At 40.9% G+C, this 21,105-nt stretch overlaps 1 protein-coding gene across 1 annotated transcript in view; it reads left to right on the top strand.

Moving 5' to 3' along the window:
* The first annotated feature begins 349 nt into the window (after positions 1–349).
* The window catches only part of ADCY1 (adenylate cyclase 1), a 164,847-nt gene continuing 144,091 nt past the window's right edge, over positions 350–21,105 (top strand). The window contains exon 1 of the mRNA XM_008920697.3: positions 350–1,060. Within this exon, the coding sequence (XP_008918945.1) occupies positions 392–1,060 (669 nt within the window). The 5' untranslated portion in view covers positions 350–391. The remainder of the gene's footprint in view (positions 1,061–21,105) is intronic.

The raw sequence follows: 21,105 nt of genomic DNA, 5'->3' as shown, positions 1-21,105 counted from the left end.
CCTTTGCCCCCACCCCACTTCCGTTTGATTCCAAACCTTCGGATGGTGTTTTGGTGTCATTAGGAGATTAACATCCCTGGAGCACCAGGGGAGGAGGAGTAGGAGGAGGAGGAGGGTGGAGGGGAGAGCGAGACAGCAGGCAGGAAGGTTGGCACATTTACACGAGTGAGGCTCTCCTCCCGCCGTCCCAGCCACCCTCGGCTCCTGGGTGGCAGTGGAGGGGGCGTTTGCCGGCGCGGCGGGTTGCGGACGGCGGCTGGCTGGGTGATCCCGGGACCGCGCCCCGCGGTAGCCAGAGGGCTCCTGAGCGCAGCCTCCCCCTCTTTTATGAGCAGCGAGGCGGCGGAGCGGCAGCGGGGGACACCAGGAGGAGCTTTCTTCCCCCGGGTTTATGAATGGCACTGACATGGAGGAAATACCGTTTCAGAAAGTCAAGACCAAGAGGAAGAAGTGCTGCCACTGCTGCTGCTCCCCGCCAGCTGCTGCGGCGTCGGGAGCAGGAGCCGGGCTGGGAGACCCCCCTCCCTTGGTGCTGCTGGATGCCATCGCCTGCGAGGACGAGTTTGACTGCAAGGAGCTGGAAGCTCTCTTCCAGAGCTACAACCTGAAGCTGGAGCAGACGTCCACCCTTAAGGCGCTGGCCGTCCTCATTGTGCTCACCGCCAGCCTGGCCCTGGTGGAGCTGCTCTCCGGCCCCAGCCTGACCATCTCCAAAGGTTCGCACCCAGTACACTGCATCATCTTCCTCTCCCTCTTCATCGTCACGAATGTCAAGTACCTGCAGGTCACTCAGCTGCAGCAGATCGTCAAGCTCACCTTGCTCTTCAGCTTCACCTTCTCCTTCCTCTGCTGCCCCTTCTCGCTCGGCGCCTACGGCATGGAGCCTCCCAGCGCCCCCGAGCAGGGCATGTGGCAGCTCATGCTGGTAACCTTCGTGTCCTACTCACTGCTGCCCGTCCGGACTCTGCTGGCCATCGTCTTCGGGCTGGTGGTGTCCGTCTCCCACCTCATCGTTACCGCCACCTCCGTCAGTGCCAAGAGGCAGCGGCTCTGGAGGACGGTGAGAGAGGCCGGGCCGGGCCGGGCTGGGCACTGCAGCGCCGCACGGCTGCGGGGTGCCTACCCGCCGGGGGGAGGGAGGGCAGAGAGACGTGGAGCGCCCGGGCGCCGGGGAGGCTGCGCGCCCCCCCCCCGCGCCCCCAGCCCGGGGCGGCGGCCGAGGAGTGCCCGGGGTGTCGCCGGCGGGGAAAGGGCGATCGCGCACCTGTGCCTCGGGCGGCTGTGTCTATAGTTCCCCAAAGTTTTCGGGAGGCAGGAGGGAAATAGGTCAGCTCTGGAGAGACAGAACCTCTAGGCTTTGTCTCTCCAAGGAAAATAGTGGAGCCAGCTATACTGTGCCCACGCTTGGGGCAAGTTCAGAGCACCGCATGCACAGTCGGTGCAATACAGCCCGTTATCAGTAACACCGCTTGGCCTGGTACAAACTTGGCACAGACAATAAGCTACGTGTGGTAATAATACTTCCATGGAGTTGGCTCGTATCCTTGCTGTCTTTCTCAGCCGTGGACCCTTCATGCTCGTACACACCCTATCTACGGGGAGGATTTGAAGACACTGTCTGAAATAAGTGGGACATTCACACCGGGAACCCCACATCGCTGCTCTCTCAGCAAGCGGGGCATTCCCCTTTCAGCTTCCCCAGGGCAGCTGCTGCCTCCTCTCCACAGTCATTACCTGCTATGGCAGTGAACTTCCTAGCCGTTCCCTTTCCCCTCTGAATCAATCCAGCAAAACCTTCCTCTGCAGCAAGTATCTTTGGAAACGTGCTGCTGCACTCTCCCCTCCTCCCCCGAGGAGCTATTTATATCCCTGCAGGGCTTTCTCCGGCTCTCGTGGCCTGATGGGCCGCACTGGCAGGGGGAGGATGGGGAGATGAGCGTATGGGAAACGCTGGGGCTGACAGTCGGAGTTTGCTACTGAATGCTCTGTTATGTGGTACCTCTGAACCACTGGGAGAGAGAAATTGAAAAATTTTTCTCTCCTTCCTCACATGCATTGATTATGTCTGCCCTCAGGGGAAGCACACAGGTTCTGTGATCTAGATTGTTGTTAAACAACAATTTAATGCATAATTGAAGTACTTCTGCAGAATCCTAGTATTATTCTCCATGACTGTGTAAGGCTGTGTTGTGATGCTAGGGCGCATGCAACTGGCATGGGCACAAACACTGGCATAAGCAGGATTGTACACCTTTGTGCCCAGAACCGTGAATTCCTGTCTTCTCCTTCCATGCTCACACAGACACACACACCTCGGTGTGACATACATGCACAGAATAGAGATATACAGGGACAATCTCTGAGTTGGGTTACTGAGACAAACAGGATTATTCATGGCTTCACGCTGCTGAGCTGGTGGACAAAATAAATTGTATATTTTGAAGGAGAAGAGAGAGATAAGCCGAGCTTTATGATTTACCCAGATAATCTGATGGTCTATTTTTAAATATGTGATTTAGGGTTTCCATGAGAGGGAGAGCTGATGAAATGCAGGAGCGCTGAGAAGAGCCTTCCTTAAAAGCATTCAAAAGGGATGCTAAAAATGCTAGAATATTCTTTTTGAGTAGAGCTGAAGATAGCTCTTTTTACTGGAGTACCAATTAGTCCTTATGGGAGTTCTGGCTATCCTGTCTCCCCTGACACACAGGCAGATTTTCCTTGATGCTGAGCTGCAGCTCAGTGTGGCATCTGCTGTTCTAGATGAATAACATAAAGAAGCTGACAATAATGTCTGCTGACTAAATTATCTAACCAAGGTCGTGAATGTGAAACATTTTGAAGAGAGAAAATCTGCTAACTCTCTCTCTTCACACTAGTTTAATTCAGTTATTCAACAGGTGAGAAGCTGGCTTAAAAATATGTATGAATAGTTGACTAACATCTGATGTAACATGTATGCTTCTTCTTCATCACCCTCTCCCTCCACCAGGGTAATTTCAGTGCTTTTTATGCAGTCCCCAGAGCAGTATCCTTTGCTGATAACGGAAGATAGAAACCAGCTCTGAGTCAAGCAAAATAACTGGTCTGTGAACTTACGGTGCACAGAAATTCACACTGATTTGTGGCATATTTGTAAGGAAAATCTTCAAATCTTGTGATTTGAAGACTATCTCTGTGTATGGAAGGGACTCTTCCCTTACACAGAAGTTTTTTTCTTTTCCAAAGAACAATTTCACAATGGTTGGAAATTTAAAGATACATAAAGGCTGCATCATCTGAATTTTACTTGCTTGACCTGGGAATAGCTGAGCCTTTTTTGTAAAGGCTAGAATCCCTTGCAATCAGGATCTGCTTCCCAAACAATGGATATTATCATGACAGCTCCAGTGCTTGTAGACACAGCATGCAGATGGCCTGTCAGGGAAGTAGGACTGCTCTATGCAGAGCTGCAATAGTGTGAAAGGGCTCTGTTCTTTCTCCGTACCCCTTGCTCCAAGTAAGTGGATGAATCAAAATTTTCAGATAGAAATCTGCAGTATCCAGAAATGCAGAAGCACCTGCACCAATCACTGAGACCAGTGTTCTGTTAAAAAAACCTATGATTTTTCTGTGGTTCAAGCAACTTGGGAACCAGCTTGAGAACCAATTTTACTTTTGTTTAGCCTGAGCTTTAGGAAAACGTGGATCTATTAACTTCCACTGAAACTAAACTGGAAGGTAAAGTTGTCAGCAAGACAAAGCACTTCATGTTGTTTCAAGTTCAACCCATTAAGAAACAGGCATAACCAAGTCAAGGGATGTGTTCTGAAATGAGCTTTTGGATGCACATCTATTTCACTCTATCTGAGGAATTCCCATTTGCAAATCTTTGAATGCCAAATGACTAACTTCAACAGTGTTGAATCAGACCCTGAATGGGTCCCATGGCGCGCTTAAAACTTACATCCATATAAATGTATGAACTCTTTACCTAGTAAAACCAGTGCTCTATGTGACAGATGTTTGTCACAAGGTCTATAGAATAAAGAACATTTAATTTGCAAGTGATAGTTTTCTGACAGCACAGTTATCTATGGGTGGTCTGTGGAGATCATGTCATGCCATGCCATGCCATGTCATGCCATGTCATGTCATGTCGGAGCTGAGACATAGGTACGTGTAAAGGCAAGAGGAGACAAGAAAAACTAGTAAAGGGAGGTAACGAGTGTCAGGGGAGTAATATTACAGAACTTGAGCTTCATCTTCCCACTCAATAGCTGTTTTTTCACCAAATGAAAGATTCTAATCTGCTAATATGTCCTGCTCATTTCTTAAGAGAAATATAATAATAGATAGTATGTGTGTGTGTATGTATATATATATATATAATAATGTACATATAAAATAAGTGTAATATCAAAAATATACAAAGTATATTGATCCCATTTGGAACAAGTTCATGTCAAAAGGCGTGCTGACTTCACAGCTGTTTTTGCATGTCTTATATGACACTGTGATGAGTATGTAAATGGAGTATATAACCACTATGGCATTGGTCATATTAGTTGGACTCCTTCCCTTCATTTGGAATCATGGAACAAAATACTCCTGCCATAAAACATGACAAGGAATCCACAGATGGCTGAATGTACAAATGAAGTTTTAATAGCTTGGACTCTTGTCTTTTTTTTTCTTTCTTTTTCTTTCCCTCTACAGCTTTCAGATATATGTTAGGTGCTTCAGAGCTGTTACAGAAATACAGAACCCTGCCCCAAGGAGCTTAGTCTAATTTTTGTTGCGATGCAGTGAGTAGGTGTTTTAGACTTTAAGACCAGATGGGGTAAGGAAGACAAAGGCTGCTCACAGAAATTACTCGGTGGTGGCATTGACACAGTTTGATGCCTTACTGTTAAATAACTTTTTCTGGCCCTCTAAATATTTTTGTCCCTTTTTTAAAAAACATAGGCTTATTTCCAGAAAACTGAAAAACAGATAAGGTGCCCTTACACATCACAGAAGTCTTTGTGAAAGAGCAAATCTTTAGTGAAAATCGAATTACAACATGAGTAAAAAAGAGCAGAAGAAAGCAAGGTGCTATCATAAACTAGGGAATTTTTTTTTTTTTCAGAAATGTGGTGAAATAAATATAGGTTTTGGCTAGTATTTTTTGATCTGTGTTTAAATCTGATTTTATGCATGTATTTATTTATTTGTATGATAGCACTTTTATTAATTCAAAAAGTACCAAAAATTGTAGTGGGGAATAGATAGTCTCTGTAAAGGCTAATGTGGGGGAAATTGATATCTTTTATTTAAAATAATTTATTTAATACTTAAAATTGCATTTTATCTTAAGTCTTTACAGGTTAGTATGATAGTAGTCTAGAATATTGCAAGGAATTGTCATGCAAAGTTAGTCTTATTCCTGCTAGTGTTTAATATGTAATTAATGAACACATCACTGACAGAACGGGTAATTTCCACACCTTTGTCTCTCATACAGAAGGCAGAGCCTAGTAGCCTAATAAAAGGGGTTGTAAATCAAAGTCAGCTCAGCTACACTGGCATTATGATTCACTGCAAAGCTCAGGTTTCCTCCTTCATTCATATAAAATACTGCTGAGGGACTGTACTAGTTCGTTCTCTGTGGTGCTGTTCAAATATTGGTATCAAGAATATCTCTGGTATTGCAAACATATCTATGCACTAATAATCTGTTTGAATTCACTATTTTCCTCTTTCTGGAGATGGAGACCACTGTTACTGAGTTTCTCAATATCTGTGTGTAACTCTAACTTCCACTTGACATTTAGTCCTTATTGAAAGATTGGTAAAAGTTTTTTTATTTTTTTTTCCTTCCTAGTTAAAGTGGGACTTTAATCTCAATTTGTGGCATAGGTTTTGCCAGGTATTGACCACAGTCTTTTTATCTAGGCACTGAAGTATAGGATTTTCTATGGAATGTAGAGTTCAGGGTCTTTTTCCACATAGAAATGAGTATGCTCTCGGCTTCTGAATCTGCAGACTGCTGACACTGCTACTCTTCGTGGGTTTCCAAAAAATAACAGCATGCCTATGGTTCTGCATGGTTGAGAAACAAGAAGCTTTTGGGAAACTGTCAAGAATCATACAGACTTGGAGAAATAGTAAATAATAATTTATCTGAGAAGTTTAATTGTTATTAATAGGCAAGATCCCATTATTACTGAAGAAAAAGATGCAAAAGATGTTTTAATAGTAATAAAAAAAAACCCCAGGTAACACAGTTATACACTCAGTTTCTACCCTCTTTCCTTGATGTTATGCTCACCCTTCTCCTTCTTCTCCAAGTCCTAAAGGTGGTGGCTTCATTCTGCTGGTGGTATTGCCTGTGTTGACAGCATTTGGAGTCTTTCACAGGAGGGAAGGGGATGTCTATGTTAATGGTTTCCTCTTTTTTGCTCTAGAGTCCATTTGGGGACATTTTGGTGTTTGCTAACATGTATTTCTCTTTCTTTATTGGTCTACAGCTCCATGTTTCATCCAAATTGATGATATGTACTTCCTTTTATGTATATTAGATACTTGTTCTTTGTTCCTTTGTTACAACTAATCCCAGATTTGTCTATCTTCATTAGCTGACCATTGGGGAGTCATTTTTATAGCTATGGATGTTGTCTTCAGTACCAAGTCTATGCCCCACCTTTTGTAATCCCATGCCTGTGTTCTACACCATCTCCTGCGTCTCCACTCAGGTCTGTATTGTGTTTCCATAGGCCTTCATTTCTACATAGTACATCATTATGTTTTAGTCATAAAACTGCTGTGCTACCATACAAAGACAGGCAAAAGTAACATAAACAAGCTACACACATCTGATCAATTAGGAAAAGTGTTTAAACCAGATAAAACAACATGCATGGATGTCAAAAGAAATGTAGCCTGAGAAGCTAAACTTTTAGCCCAGAGCAAGCCTGACATGGCTCAGTCTGGAGATCTCACAAAATCAATGGGTAGCGTATGGCTTTTTACGTAGCACTGGCAACACAGTGATAGCAATGGCAATGTAGAGTATTACGGGGCTGTATGATTGCAGTCCTTTTTAACATGTGTGGGGCTTAGACTGCCTCCAGATGTCTTATTATTGTTTTTACTTTAATGCCAACAAAGTGAGCTAAATGCTGTCTTCGTTTCAAAATGGTAAAATGCTGTTGTCTAGACCCTGGTCAATAGCAAAACTTTGCATGTTATATTAGTAAATAGGGAATGTACTTAATTTACCTACTTACTGTGTGGAAAAGTAGTTTTCATATGTGTTTGTGCAGCTCTGAGCTCTGGGGCTACCAATTTGGGTTTAAAGATCTTTGGTGCTTTTATGGGATAAGTTATGAAGGGTTTCTATTTCTTCTTTCTTTAATTTCTTTATTTCTGAACATGTAATTTTGGATATATTCAGTCCTAAACTCCTATGAGACAATGTTGATAATAGGGAATAGTTGTTCTTGATATGATATGCCATTTTTTCTTCTGGATTCAAACTTACAATTTTTCCCCCATCTTGTTTTCCTCAGTTTTTAGTATAGTGTAGTGCTTTTCTGGTCAGAAACAGTATAATACAACAACTAGATAGTGCAGATTTCAATTTCTTTTCATTTACTTTAAGCACAGCCCTGAATGTCTACATGTCTACATTAGATGGCCCCTACTAACTAAAGCAGAAATGTTCTTTCTAGCATCTTGTTATCTCGTTCTGTCAGTTTAGAAGCAATGCATTCTTACAGTCCAAATTCTGCTATTACCATTGCAGAAGACATTAGCTAGCATAAAATAATGTTTTCTGTCTATCATTGTTAGTTATTGTCTTTTACTTTCTTAGATTCAAAAGGCCATACACTCCTGTCTTCACTTCCCTTTTTTGTGCTACTATAAAGTAGTACAAAACATAAGTAAATGCAGGTGGCATGTATGGAAAGAGAGAGATGAATCAGAAAAGTGTTGTTCCTTGTTTCTTGTAAAGTCTTGGTTGTGCCAATAGAGAATAATTGTTAGAAAGCCTTTTATGAGTGTGGGAAAGGAATGGCGTGGCTTCATGCAGGTTTCAAGTTCTGATTAATTCATAATACATTATAAGAAAATTTGGTCTAAGACTTGAAATGTTTGTGCTCTATGACAGGAAGAGGTCAAGCAATATTAACTCCTACAAGATCCTTGCTGTTGGGAAGGGGAGGAAAGGGTGCAAGTGGAAGAGACTGGTTCAAGTTCTGGGGCTGAGTTTTGTCCAGCTTGCTATGATGGATGAGTCTGAGACACCATCAATGAGTAGAATATAACACAGGTTTTGTTTCAAAATTTCTGGAATAAGTGATTTCCTTTCTTTCTTTCTCCCTCTGGGAAATTTTTCATGGAAGGAGTTTGCTTTGCTTCAAACTTTTAAAAGTTTAATACATACGTAGAGGAAATTGAGGAAACAACTTAGTTACTACTTTGTCCACCTGTTTTTATTCTGCATGAACTTAAAACATGAGCTGATTCCTGAAAGAAATAGTCACCAAGCACATTATATATACAGAAAAGCTGTTTTCTCCCTATAGTAAAAAATCCCAGAAATGTGGATCTACTGTGCTGTAAGCCATGAAGTGTGACAAAACTGTGAGAAATATAGTTATTTCTTTAGTTGTGGTTCAGGAACTACAGAAGTCTTTTGTCACCCAGAGATGCTTGTTGCAAGAAATGTGGCTAGTATGAAAAATTTTATAGAACAGTATTTCACTTTAACACCACCTTTCAGACATTCGCTCTGGAGCAAGGAGTTCATTATTGGATTCAGTAACAAGTGATTGTGCACCCCCCTATACAACTTTATAGTAACACCTTTCTTACCATCGTTAACACATAAAATTAAGTAATGCTTAACCTGACAGTTGTGAATTTTTTCATAGGTTGCTCATTCATACACTACAATAACAGAGAAATGTTTGTCAATTTCCATAAATCTGCTTATGATTATCTCTTAAAGACGAAAGTAATTATCCACCCACACAAAAGTAGAAAATGAAATAACACTAATAAACAGAGTTTTAAAAGAGATTTACATAAAATATAACCTTAATTTGAAGTATCAATAGGCTGAAAAAGAATATTGTGCTTGAGCAGAACTTGTGAAATTTTGTTGTCTTCTAAGGAATTTCTTTCTTTCTTTCTTTCTTTCTTTCTTTCTTTCTTTCTTTCTTTCTGTACAGAGTTTGACATAGTCCTTATAAAATTCAATATAGCAAAATAAAGTTCCAGGTAAACTGGTCACTGTTCATCCAAAGGCCTGAGTCTCATCTCACTTTAAAACAACAAAAGCCACCTCACAGGGCTATGGGGAGATTTATCTGATGTACCAAAAATACTTCTTATCTGTAATAATTTCATCCCAGGATGTTTTAACTAAACAGGCACACCATTTAATGTGAACTATATAGGAAGTCAGTGTCTGCTTGTTTATGAAATGACGTGAAAGTAGTAATGGCAGTGGAAAGTTATGAGCAAAAAAAGCCTGTAACAGACAGAAGCTGTACCATGATCAAATTCCCACTGTTGCTGGTTGTCTCTGGAGCCTGCTCTGCAGACTCCTGATCATTGCTGTCACAGCTGTCAAAGATTTGGATGCTACTCCTCACCTGGCATTGTGGAATCATAGAGCTGTGGTAAAGTTTTGGAAATTCAGGATGACCCCTCATGGATGTCCTATGTGATTCCTGGTACTGGACTCTACAACTTCTTGTGATGATGTATCTACTGATCCATGCTGGTTTAATGGAAATCAGCTGTCACTGTAGGGGCTGTGGGAGTTGAAGAAGCCTAGTTTTTAAGTTCATGGTTGATTAGCTATGATAAATGCTCTGTCATTCTTCTATGCTTTTAAATATAAGGAATAGTGATGCTTTTCAAAACAGATAAACTAAGCATTATCTCTGTGTTCAGTACATGAGTTTCCTCTTCCCACAGCTAGTTATGTAAATGACAGTGGGGAATGATAGCTGCTTGAGTTCCCCCAGATGGAAAGATTACAGTAGCTTATTTGGCCTTCTCCATGCAGCTCTCTCTATTTTAGGCAGCAGTAGACTGAGGAGATTGCAGCCGAGTTAATTTGCCTCATCTGAAAGTCAAAATAAACTGCTTTATCAATAGTCTATTTCTTCTTGCTTACACTGTTAAAAAGCTTAGTCTGATTTTTGCCTTTGAAGAGACCACAGCCTAAAGAGGGGAATCCTATTCTAAACTGCACTTCACAGTACCAATTAAGGTTAACACAATGGCTGAAATGGCTTTGGTAGGAGAGCAATATGATTTTCTAACTGGGAGTGCATACTCTTCTGGAATACCCATCACTAAAAAGGATGTTTAAGAAGAAAGAGCACGCTTCATTTGCTGGGCTGTTAATCAGTTCCATTGCTAATGCTAAATCTGAAATCTAGAAGAGAGTGAGTGATAAAATTGTTTGGCGTGGCTTTTTTTTTATCTCAACAGCATTATTTCTAAGCTTTATTTGATGGCTGATAGAAACATTAAGGGAATAATGAATGAGTTCTTGAATTCCCACTCACTACTGCAAATCTTATGTGTAGTTACTATATTCATTTATTAGGCAATGTATAGTGTAAACTGTAGGATTTTCTTAGCTTACCTATGTCAAGTGGCATGAAAAATGAACCTTTCTTACTCTTGGACACCTTTCTACTCTTACTTACTTAGGAGAATATTCTGAAAAAATTAACAGTTGGTATTTTACTGTTAGGATGAACAGAAGTATTGAAATGGGCAATGCCCACTTGCGAGGCTATGAGATATTCTTTAACTGATATTTTTGTAACACTGCTGTGTTATCATCAGAGGATGTTATAATTTAAATATTTTTTTCTTGCTTGCTTCTTTTCTTTTTCTGTTACTACTTTTGTGCAACCAGTCCTTGTCAGTTTTTTGCTGACTACCAGAGTTCTTGGTGCAGTACCCTCTGCTGAATTTCCCCCAAAAGGAGACATCAAACAGATACAAAACAGGGAGTATTCTGGGGTGCAGGTATCTGCAGAAAGGAGGTGGATCTTTCCTAATTTCCCTAAAGGTGCACAACATTCAGTCCCAGGACTTTGTCTGTCTTGTCAGTTAGTGAGTCTGAAGTCATGCACCTTCGTTCCAAATCTCTGTGCTATCATTTGCAAAAGTCTCATTTTTTCAACATGATTATATACTGAAAAACTGGGCTTAGCTACTGATCATAAAGCTTTTTCTTCTCTTGGGGAAAAGATATAATATCCAAGCCTAGCAAACTCAATTTTGTTTTCTTAGTTTGGGGGCAAACATGACTTGTTTTGTTAAGACCGCTTATGAGGTAACATGTGGAATTGGAATGAAATTGGAATGAAAGTTCGCACGGCTTCTTCACCAGTGGTGTTAATATGTATAACAACAGAAAGTGAGGCAATCATCCTTCCAGGGCATTACGGAGACTTGCTACTGTGTTTGACTTTTAACATGTTGGGTAAATACTGTTGTTCTTAGAGTAGAAAAAGTCACATTGACCCTAAATCAGTTTCAAGGGAGAACCAAAGGCTTTGACTTGTCAGCAAATGACAGCAGTGCAATATGTAAGTAGATACTGGCTTCAGTATGAGCTAATTTTATGTAACACAGCAATGAATGCAAAGTATGTCAAGGTAATTTTTTTTTTTTATTTTAGGAATGCTGAAGTCATCTGAAAATTACTGGTACAGTAGTTCAAAAGCTGGCACCCAGCAGGCCTGTCTGGGAGTAGGTGAAGAGGGGAAAACCATTAGGGATCCGATTACTGACTCTCAGGAGAAATATTTGTGTCTCCACCATCTGGAAATCTCACAGTTGTTTTCAGAGCTAGTTAAACTGTATCCTGTTGAAAAGTTTCTTGGGATCAGTGTAGATGCCAAAGGTCTACTGGTGGCCTGGACATACTAGAATGCCTCTGTATCATATACGTAGTTGTAATATAATCAACAAATGTAGATGTTGATTGGTATGATTAGTCTGAGCAGTTTCTGGGTTAAGTTTTGGGATTTTTCATGTGACAAAGGAGTACCATAGGAAAAATAGAATCTAGTTAGCTTTCTCAGTTTTTGTCCAGCAGACAGAATGTTTCATTTCATACACCTCTCATGCCCTCTCTAAACAGGTAAATTTCTGGTCCAGTACATCTGTTATGTAAACAGATACTAGACTTCCATTTAACAATGGAACAGAGGCTTGGTTCCGCTATCCATTTTAAGGATTAATTTAGTCCTCGGACAAGGTGGAATGTCAGTTTCCGTCAAACATAATGCCAAAGACAAGAACCAAACTGCATTTTGCTCCAGCCTGTTGAAGATGCTTTTGGGGTCTGCAGGACACTGTTCCAGCATGGGGTGCTCCATGTGCAAATCCTGACTCATGTTTGTGCCAGCTGTATAGTGTGTGCAAACAGAACAGGAATTCCAGCTAATACATTTTCTCCTCTGACTCAAGGAACCTGGAGCACAATTCTTTTTGTTCAGAACAGAAGAGTCTTCATGACTGACCTTGGTGCACTCACTTTCTGCACTGTGGCGTCGCTCCTATTCTAGGTCAGTTTTGCCTGTGCCTTTCGTGAGGGTGGGTAGCACTCTGTGTTGTCTCACCTAAGGCACGCTTTTTTTTGATCTGTTAGTCAAGCTTAGTCCTGTGAGTTTACAAATCCCATGTCACACAGCCAGGTTCATTTTGTCAATACAGCCTTCTAGGATGTAATCTGATCTCTGCGTGGATCATAAAGTGGCATTAAAGTGCTAACACACCAATCAGATAAAAAGAGAGATCACAAAGCCTGGTGGTAACTGGTGATATCATCACATCTGCTATTTATGTTCTGAATAACTTGGAAACGCATGTGTGATGATGTGTGATGCTCAAGTAATGCCCTCTGAACAGGAATCAGAACTCTCTCATGTTGAAAGATAGTGCTTAGACTTTGCTCAGACTTCAGGAACATCTGGTATCTAGAGTCTAGTAGGAAGGAAGTCTCATAGGTGAGTGATTAGTGTTAGACAAATAATCAAAAGGCCAGCAGTTTTTTTCTGGATTTCCAAAAACAGTCATTAATGGCCTAGTGTTATTCTGAAGCCATATTTTAAGTCACCATTATCAGTGAAAAAAGTAGTCTCATGCATATGGATTCACCACTTTTCACCACCAAAACACAGTTGAAGCCCTGCACTGAGTAGACCGGGAAGCTAATGTGAATTAGAGCCAGCCAGGTAGGATGGGCTTCCAGATGGATGAGTTCTCAAGTCATGTTCACACCTGCTTGGGCTTCTGCACCGGCATGAAGAGACTGGGAAGATGAATAAGCAACCAGTGGGAAAAAAAATGGGTCCAGAAATGCCTTTTTTTTTTACTCTTCTGTCAGTTTATGTCCTTATGTTGTAACAACAGCCATGTTTTCTTCACTGCCAGATGAACTTCAGTGGGAATAGTGTTAGCCTGATGACAGCTTTTGCAAATGCAGCCCAACTTTTCACTTTTTAGCTAATTATATGTACCTTAATTTAGACATGGATGTTTGAAAAATACTTAAGCCTGGTGTTATAACTAAAATTTTGTTGACTTAGTAGAGCTGTTAAAACAATGTTTCTCATTGATGGATCCTGAAACAGCTTTCAGCATAGGTCCCAAAATTTTATAGACAATTTGAAAATATAAATTACTGTAAAGGAGCAACAATCATACTTTCTTATTTTTCAAAAACCCTTTAAAAATAATATATAGAGGGACTAGTTTGCTAAAGATGCCAAAAAAGGGAAGTTACATTTAAAAATGGCTAGAAACAAATAAAATTTGTTTAAAAATTTTGGATTCCTACAAAGGGCCATCCTTAAGTTTCTCAAAACTTTAAAAATTGCATCAGTGTCCATAAAGAAGTGGACCATTTATAACCAGTATGTTGGACTCAGTGAATGAATCATGAAATACATTAGTTCTGGAGCAGGCAAGGATGTATCTGGTATGGAGTACAGAAGATACTATATTAGATTTTGATATGGGAAATCAATAGGCTTTGCATGTTAGCTTGGAAATGTTATGTGAATATGTTATTTCTTTCAGAATGTACAGAAACCATGTTGTCTCCATACAAAATAGGCAGATTCTATCTTACACTATTAATTTGGCTATATTTGTTTCTGAATACCTGAGCTACAAAGCAGACCCTCAAAAAAGGCCTTAATTTTGATAGCAAAGATGATACCCTGTAATAATCTGTGCTTTTCAGTACTCTTGCATCCAGTCACAGTCAAGAGCAGATTGCACAGTACTGTTGTTGCATTGAAATAAAGATGTCTTGAGGCAAATTTATGGAGAGCACTGAAGAGTGTTTGCTGAAAATTAGTGATGCAGTGCTATAAAATACACTATTTCTATATCTTGAAACTAGTCTTACTTTGCAGTAGTGTTTCAGGAAAGCACTGCTTGCTTAAGACACTTCTTTTCTAATGACTGTTTTCTCATTGCAGCTGAGAAAACACTAATGCAAAGCAAACAAGGGATTACTCACAAACTTTACATACCAAATTCTAGGCTGAAATTCAGTATGTCTTATTATTATTTACTATTGATGTTATGGTAGTTTCTACAGGTGTCAACTCTGATGAGCTTCTCAACTCACTGCTTGCTGTAGAAGAGCACAAGTAACAGGCAATCCATTGTCTTCTGCAAGACGTGGCAAAGAACAGAAAAAAGTCTAGAGATAAAGAAGTGAGATGATTTTCCGAAACTCAGAGGTCAAACAGAATAGATTGGAAGAGTCTGACTTCAGCTGCTGTTGATGGGGACAAGAATTTAATAAGTAAAGACTTCATCTTAAACATCATAAAGCCCCAAGGAATAGTTTATAATATTTCCATTTACTCTGGGCTAAGCCATACTGTCATGTTTTCTTTTCAGTTGCTCTGAGATGAACCTTTTCCTCTGGTCTGTGTGACTTGGGGCAGGATGTTCATAAAAGAGTGAGGAGTTTCATGTTACAGTTAAATGGAGTATGTTTATGAGCCACTTAATCTTTTTTCAATGTATTTGCTTCAGTGACTTTATTATTAACTGCATAAGATGTAAGTGAAAGGCTGAATTTGTTTACCAAAAGCAATTACATGAATGTACACAACTAAGAATAACTATTTATCTATAGATTTTCCAAAAATAATCAAAATTGTTTCACTTCATTTTTTCCTCTCTTGGGCAAAGTGAAGCTACAAATATGTTTTTGAATAAATTTCCTTCATGGTTTTAGAAGAAACCATCCATAATTTGTACATTTTAATGGCTATCTATTATAATTCTGTATATGATATATAGTATGATAAGGATGAATGATGTTATGCCAGACCATATTGTATTTTAATTATGATAATGATAAGAAACTTACAGTAAGCAACAGAAAATATGAAAAATTAAAATGGTCCTTAAATGCTCATTATTTTATTTTCTTTCTGTCATTTCTAAAGAAATATTAGCAGACTTTTTGGAGGCAGTACACCGGTTTGTCTGCAGAGGATTTGGGCTTCATTTTGTTTCATGACATAAAAGAAGTAGATATAAGAGCTGTGTGCTTGGACAGCTTGAGAGGAAGTTAGTGGTTAGTCAAAAGAAAAAAAAGAGGCAAGCTGTCCTGTAACACATTGATTATAATTCCCAGGAGCACCTTCACAAGTCTTGTGAGTTAGAAAAACCTTGCCAGGTATGTTATTGAGTTTTACCTGTATCAGTATGTTTGACGGCACAGAATTGAAGCATGCTTTAGCAGAACAAATCAAAATTATCAAAGAATAGGTAAAAAGTTTTTGATGTGAGGAATACAAGTGACTTTGTTTTATAAAATATTGGGAAAAATTAGCATTTCCCCCCCTTCCCTGATTTCATTTTTGGAATTTTCACTATGCTTGCTTTTTGCTATTTGAATAATGCATTTGAATATTGCAAATGGTCTGTAGTGTACAATTGCCTACACAAAGACAGAGCATACTTATTCTGAAAGTTATTGAAAGAAATATCCCTCCCAAAGGAAATGAGTCAAAGGACTCTCAATTTTTCATTCTGTCTGTTTCTTTTCCTCATTAATGTTCTTGCACAGACTTCATAAAGATTTTCCTTCAACTCATCTCTAAGCATCTCTATGACTATGGGAAAGTCTCTCTTTTTGATATTTTTTCTGAATTTTTATTAGACAGGCCATAAATATGAATTTTTGCATCTTGTCCTCAACTCCTGCTTGTGCAAGACCCTCAAAAGAGGAATTCATCTTGAGGCAGCTTGCATTCCTTACACTTTTCAAGAATAGAAATTGATGCAGAAATTAGAAAAATCAAACTGTATCTCTCTGACTGTTCTGCTTCCTTCTGGAATAAGCATTTCACCCGGTGACTTCAGTGTTGGGTTTGTTTGACTGTGAGCATCAAGATATCTCTACAGACAGATTTTAAGTTCAGAAAACAGTAGGAAGTGTACTGGCACTTTCTGGATGGTGTTTTGTATAAGCTGGCTTTGTGAACTTCTCATAGTAGATGAAGGGGTGGATTTGTTTTCATAGTTATCGGAAAAAAATAAAGCTCTTCCTGGGCCTAAAATCAAGACCATTTTGTCATTAAGTATATGAACTAAACTCAAGTTTTCCTGCCTGTTTAATTTTAGCTTTCTGCATCTTATATTTTTTTCTGAGGAGATCTGTAATCTATGATTACAGAGTATGTCCTAATATGATTGATGTTTCTGGATGCAATCTCAGGGTCATTACTGAACAACAGTAAACAGAAAATGCTGACAGTAGTTAAACCGTTGGTATTCTTTTTATTAATCTTTTTACCTTCAAAATTTTGTTTGAATTTCTCTGTGTAATGCTGACCAGAAAGCATAATATCATAAGTGCGTTGCTCTAGACTTTCCATAAACACATCGCAAGTACCACTTCACAAATTTTTTTTGTTTGCTTCTTGAAAGACCATTTATCATTTGCCAGGGAAAAAAAATACACCACTCAACCTTCTTAAAATGAAGTTTGCTTTTTGTGTGAATAAATGCTCACTGACAGTCCTTGTCTTCTGAAGCTTTGATGCAAATGTTAAAAACCTCCAGGACAATATAAATTATGGCCCTTTACAAGTATAGTTTCCAGGGCAACTAAAGGGCCTACTGTTTCATAAACACTGTGCTCTCAAGCAGAAGCATTTGTCTGTCTGCTGGGAGATTATTTTACACTTTAACATATTAATTTTAAAATCATATTCCTCCTGTGAAAGAATACCACTATCATCTTCATTCAGGTCTGGACTATTTGAAAGTGAAGCATGGAAATATACTATACAACTGCACTTGTAAGTGAGGTTTGGGCTATAAATGTGACTGGTGTAATATAAGAAGGCTGTCATATTTCCTTGTGTGATGCAGCAGTATCCTTCCTTTACCACCCAACTGCAGGCTGACACACAGCTCCCTCTCAGTGCTGGGCGCTTTGCAACTCCTGTCTGTTGGAAGATCACTGCTAAATTTCCGATCAGGCTTTTATTGCCATTCAGCTGTAGAAAGAGGGAGTTTTTTGGTTAACAGGACACATTTGGACTTTAGCCATGAAAAAATGTATACTTTGCTATTGAATTTAACATGTATACTTCCCATGTGAAAAAGGTGACTGTGTTAATGAGCTTATTTCAGAAACTCCATATGCTCTCATGTACTGCTGGACTAAAATCCTCCTTGAACAATTTAATCAACTGCAGTAACCGGCAGCATTTTCAACCTTTACACTCTGAATCCTTTGTTGTTGTTCTGCCTTTTTGTGATATACTAGTCCATGTGATTACAGCATTACAAGCTTGGCTTTTGCATGTCCTAATTAAATATTAATACAGCACCAACAGACAGTGTGTAAACTCTACCCTTCTTATATGGTGTAGTCAATGTAGTATATGAACAGCTAACTGATTGACTTGACTGGACTTAAATGACTTGCTGTTACATTAAAAGTCAAGACCAAAACAAAGATGAAAGACAATATTTGAGTGCCTTTCTAATTGTGCTTTGGGTAATGTATTTTCAGTATTTGCAGTGTGATTAGTCTTGCTGAGATTTAGAGAACATGGTAAATACTGTGGTAATATTATTTAGTTTTCTTTTGCAACTAAAAAGGTGTTTCAGGCACAGTAATTTTGGGAAATGAGGCAGATCTTGTCCTCAGCTATATTTGCATAATTTTTCCTGATTTCTGCACCAAACGCGTTCATGCATATCTGAGTACTATACAAAACAATGACCTAGATTAGAAGCTTGTTTTAATTATGTATACTCATGAATACATTTTAAAGAGTTACTCCATCTTTTTACTAATTTTAAGTGAGATGAGAACTTCTGCTTATTTGTTAAGACATCTGTCTCGAATGAAGTGAATTCCCACAGGTTGAGAAACTCCATTATTTTCTGTCTCTCTATCCATTTTGTTCTTTCCTTCTTTTTTTCTTTTTGTTTTTTATCTTTCATAGAATCATAGAATCAGCTGGGTTGGAAGGGACCTTCGAGATCATCAAGTCCAACCCTTGATCCACTACCGCCATGGTTACTAGACCATGGCACTAAGTGCCACATCCAGTCTCTTTTTAAAACCCTCCAGGGACGGAGAATCCACCACTTCCCTGGGCAGCCCATTCCAATGTCTGACCACCCTCTCTGTAAAGAATTCTTTCTAATATCTAACCTAAACCTCCCCTGGCACAACTTGAGACCATGCCCTCTTGTCTTGTTGATAGTTGCCTGGGAGAAGAGACCAACCCCCACCTGGCTACAACCTCCTTTCAGGGAGTTGTAGAGAGTGATGAGGTCTCCCCTGAGCCTCCTCTTCTCCAGGCTGAACAGCCCCAGCTCCCTCAGCCTCTCCTCATAGGACTTGCGCTTGAGTCCCTTCACCAGCCTTGTTACCCTCCTCTGAACCTGCTCCAGCACCTCAATATCCTTCCTGAACTGAGGGGCCCAGAACTGGACACAGCACTCCAAGTGTGGCCTCACCAGTGCTGAGTACAGGGAAAGAATCACTTCCTTGGACCTGCTGGCCACATTGTTCCTGATCCAGGCCAGGATGCCATTGGCCTTCTTGGCCACTTGAGCACACTGCTGGCTCATGTTCAGCTTCTTGTCAATCCAAACTCCCAGGTCCCTTTCTACCTGGCTGCTCTCCAGCCACTCTGTGCCCAGCCTGTAGCCCTACATGGGGTTGTTGTGGCCAAAGTGTAGGACCCGGCACTTGGCCTTGTTGAACCTCATCCCCTTGGAATCAGCCCAACTCTCCAACCTATCCAGGTCCCTCTGCAGAGCCCTCCTGCCTTCCAGCTGATCGACACTCCCCCCCAGCTTAGTGTCATCTGCAAATTTGCTGATGATGGACTCAATCCCCTCATCTAAATCATCAATAAAGATATTAAACAGAACTGGGCCCAACACTGATCCCTGGGGGACACCACTAGTGACCAGCTGCCAACTGGATGCAGCACCGTTCACCAGCACTCTCTGGGTCTGGCCATCAGCCAGTTCTCAACCCAGAAGAGAGTGCCCCTGTCCAAGCCATGGGCTGCCAGCTTTTTCAGGAGAATGCTGTGGCAGATGGTGTCAAAGGCTTTGCTGAAGTCCAGGTAGACCACATCCACAGCCTTCCCCTCATCCACCAGGCAGGTCACCTGATCATAAAAGAAGATCAGATTGGTCAGACAGGACCTGCCCTTCCTAAACCTGTGCTGGCTGGGTCTGATCCCTTGTCCATCCTGTAGGTGTTGTGTGATTGCACTTAGGATGATCTGCTCCATAACCTTGCCAGGCACTGAGGTCAGGCTGATGGGCCTGTAGTTTCCTGGGTCCTCCTTCCGGCCCTTTTTGTGGATTGGCATGACATTTGCCAACTTCCAATCATCTGGACCCTCCCCAGTGAGCCGGGACTGTTGGTAGATGATGGAGAGAGGCTTGGGCAGCTCTTCCACCAGCTCCCTCATCACCCTTGGGTGGATTCCATCCAGTCCTATAGACTTGTGGGGATCCAAGCAGCTCAGTAGGTCACTAACTGTTTCCTTCTGGATTACAGGAGGGCTGTTCAGATTCTTGTCTCTTTCTACAAGCTCCAGAAGCCAGCTGTCCTCAGGACAACCTGTCTTACTGTTGAAGACTGAGACAAAGAAGGTGTTAAATACCTCAGCCTTTTCCTCATCTTTGATAACTATATTCCCACCCATGTCCAGTAAAGAGAGGAGGTTTTCCTTGCCCCTCCTTTTGCTATTGATGTATCTGTAGAAGGACATTCTGTTATCCTTCACAGAGGTGGCGAGATTCAGTTCAAGTTGTGCCTTTATCCCTCTAATTTTCTTCCTACATGACCTAACTATATTCCTAAACTCTTTGTGAGTAGCCAGCCCTTTTTTCCACAATCAGTAGGATCTCTTTTTTACCCTAATTTCCTTCAAAATCTCCCTGTTCAGCCAGACTGGTTGTCTTCCCCACCGGCTGGCCTTTCGGTACACTGAGACAGCCTGCTCCTGTGCTTTCAAGATGTCCTTCTTGAAGGGTGTCCATCCCTGCTGGACCCCTTTGTTTTCAAGGGCTCTTTCCCAGGGTATACTCTGAACTAGTCTTCTGAATAGGCTGAAATCTGCCCTCCAGAAGTCCAGTGCAGAGGTTTTATTGATGGCCCTCCTTGCACCCCTGAGTATTGAAAACTCTATTATTTCATGATCGCTGTGTTCCAGATGTCCACTGACCACCACATCTCCCACCAGCCCCTCTCTGTTTGTGAACAGCAGGTCTAGCGGGGCTCCATCTCTGGTAGGATCATTTACCAGCTGGAGCAGGAAATTATCCTCTATGCACTCTAGGAATCTCCTAGACTGCCTCTTCTCCACTGTGTGGAGTTCCCAGCAGACATCTGGCAGGTTAAAGTCACCCACGAGAACAAGGGCTGGCGATTTTGAGACATCCGCCAGCATCACCATCATTATCCTGATTGGGTGGTCTGTAACAAACTCCCACCAGGATATCAGCCTTGTTGGCCTTCCCCCTGATTCTGATGCACAGGCACTGATTTCAACTTCAGAGTCAAGAGACTCT

The sequence above is a fragment of the Manacus vitellinus genome, unplaced genomic scaffold (genome assembly GCF_001715985.3).
Source record: "Manacus vitellinus isolate BGI_N305 unplaced genomic scaffold, ASM171598v3 scaffold_55_pilon, whole genome shotgun sequence".
NCBI classification, from domain to species: Eukaryota; Metazoa; Chordata; class Aves; order Passeriformes; family Pipridae; genus Manacus; species Manacus vitellinus.
The sequence above is the reverse complement of the archived record's forward strand: the minus strand, read 5'-3'. Positions and strand labels throughout refer to the sequence as shown.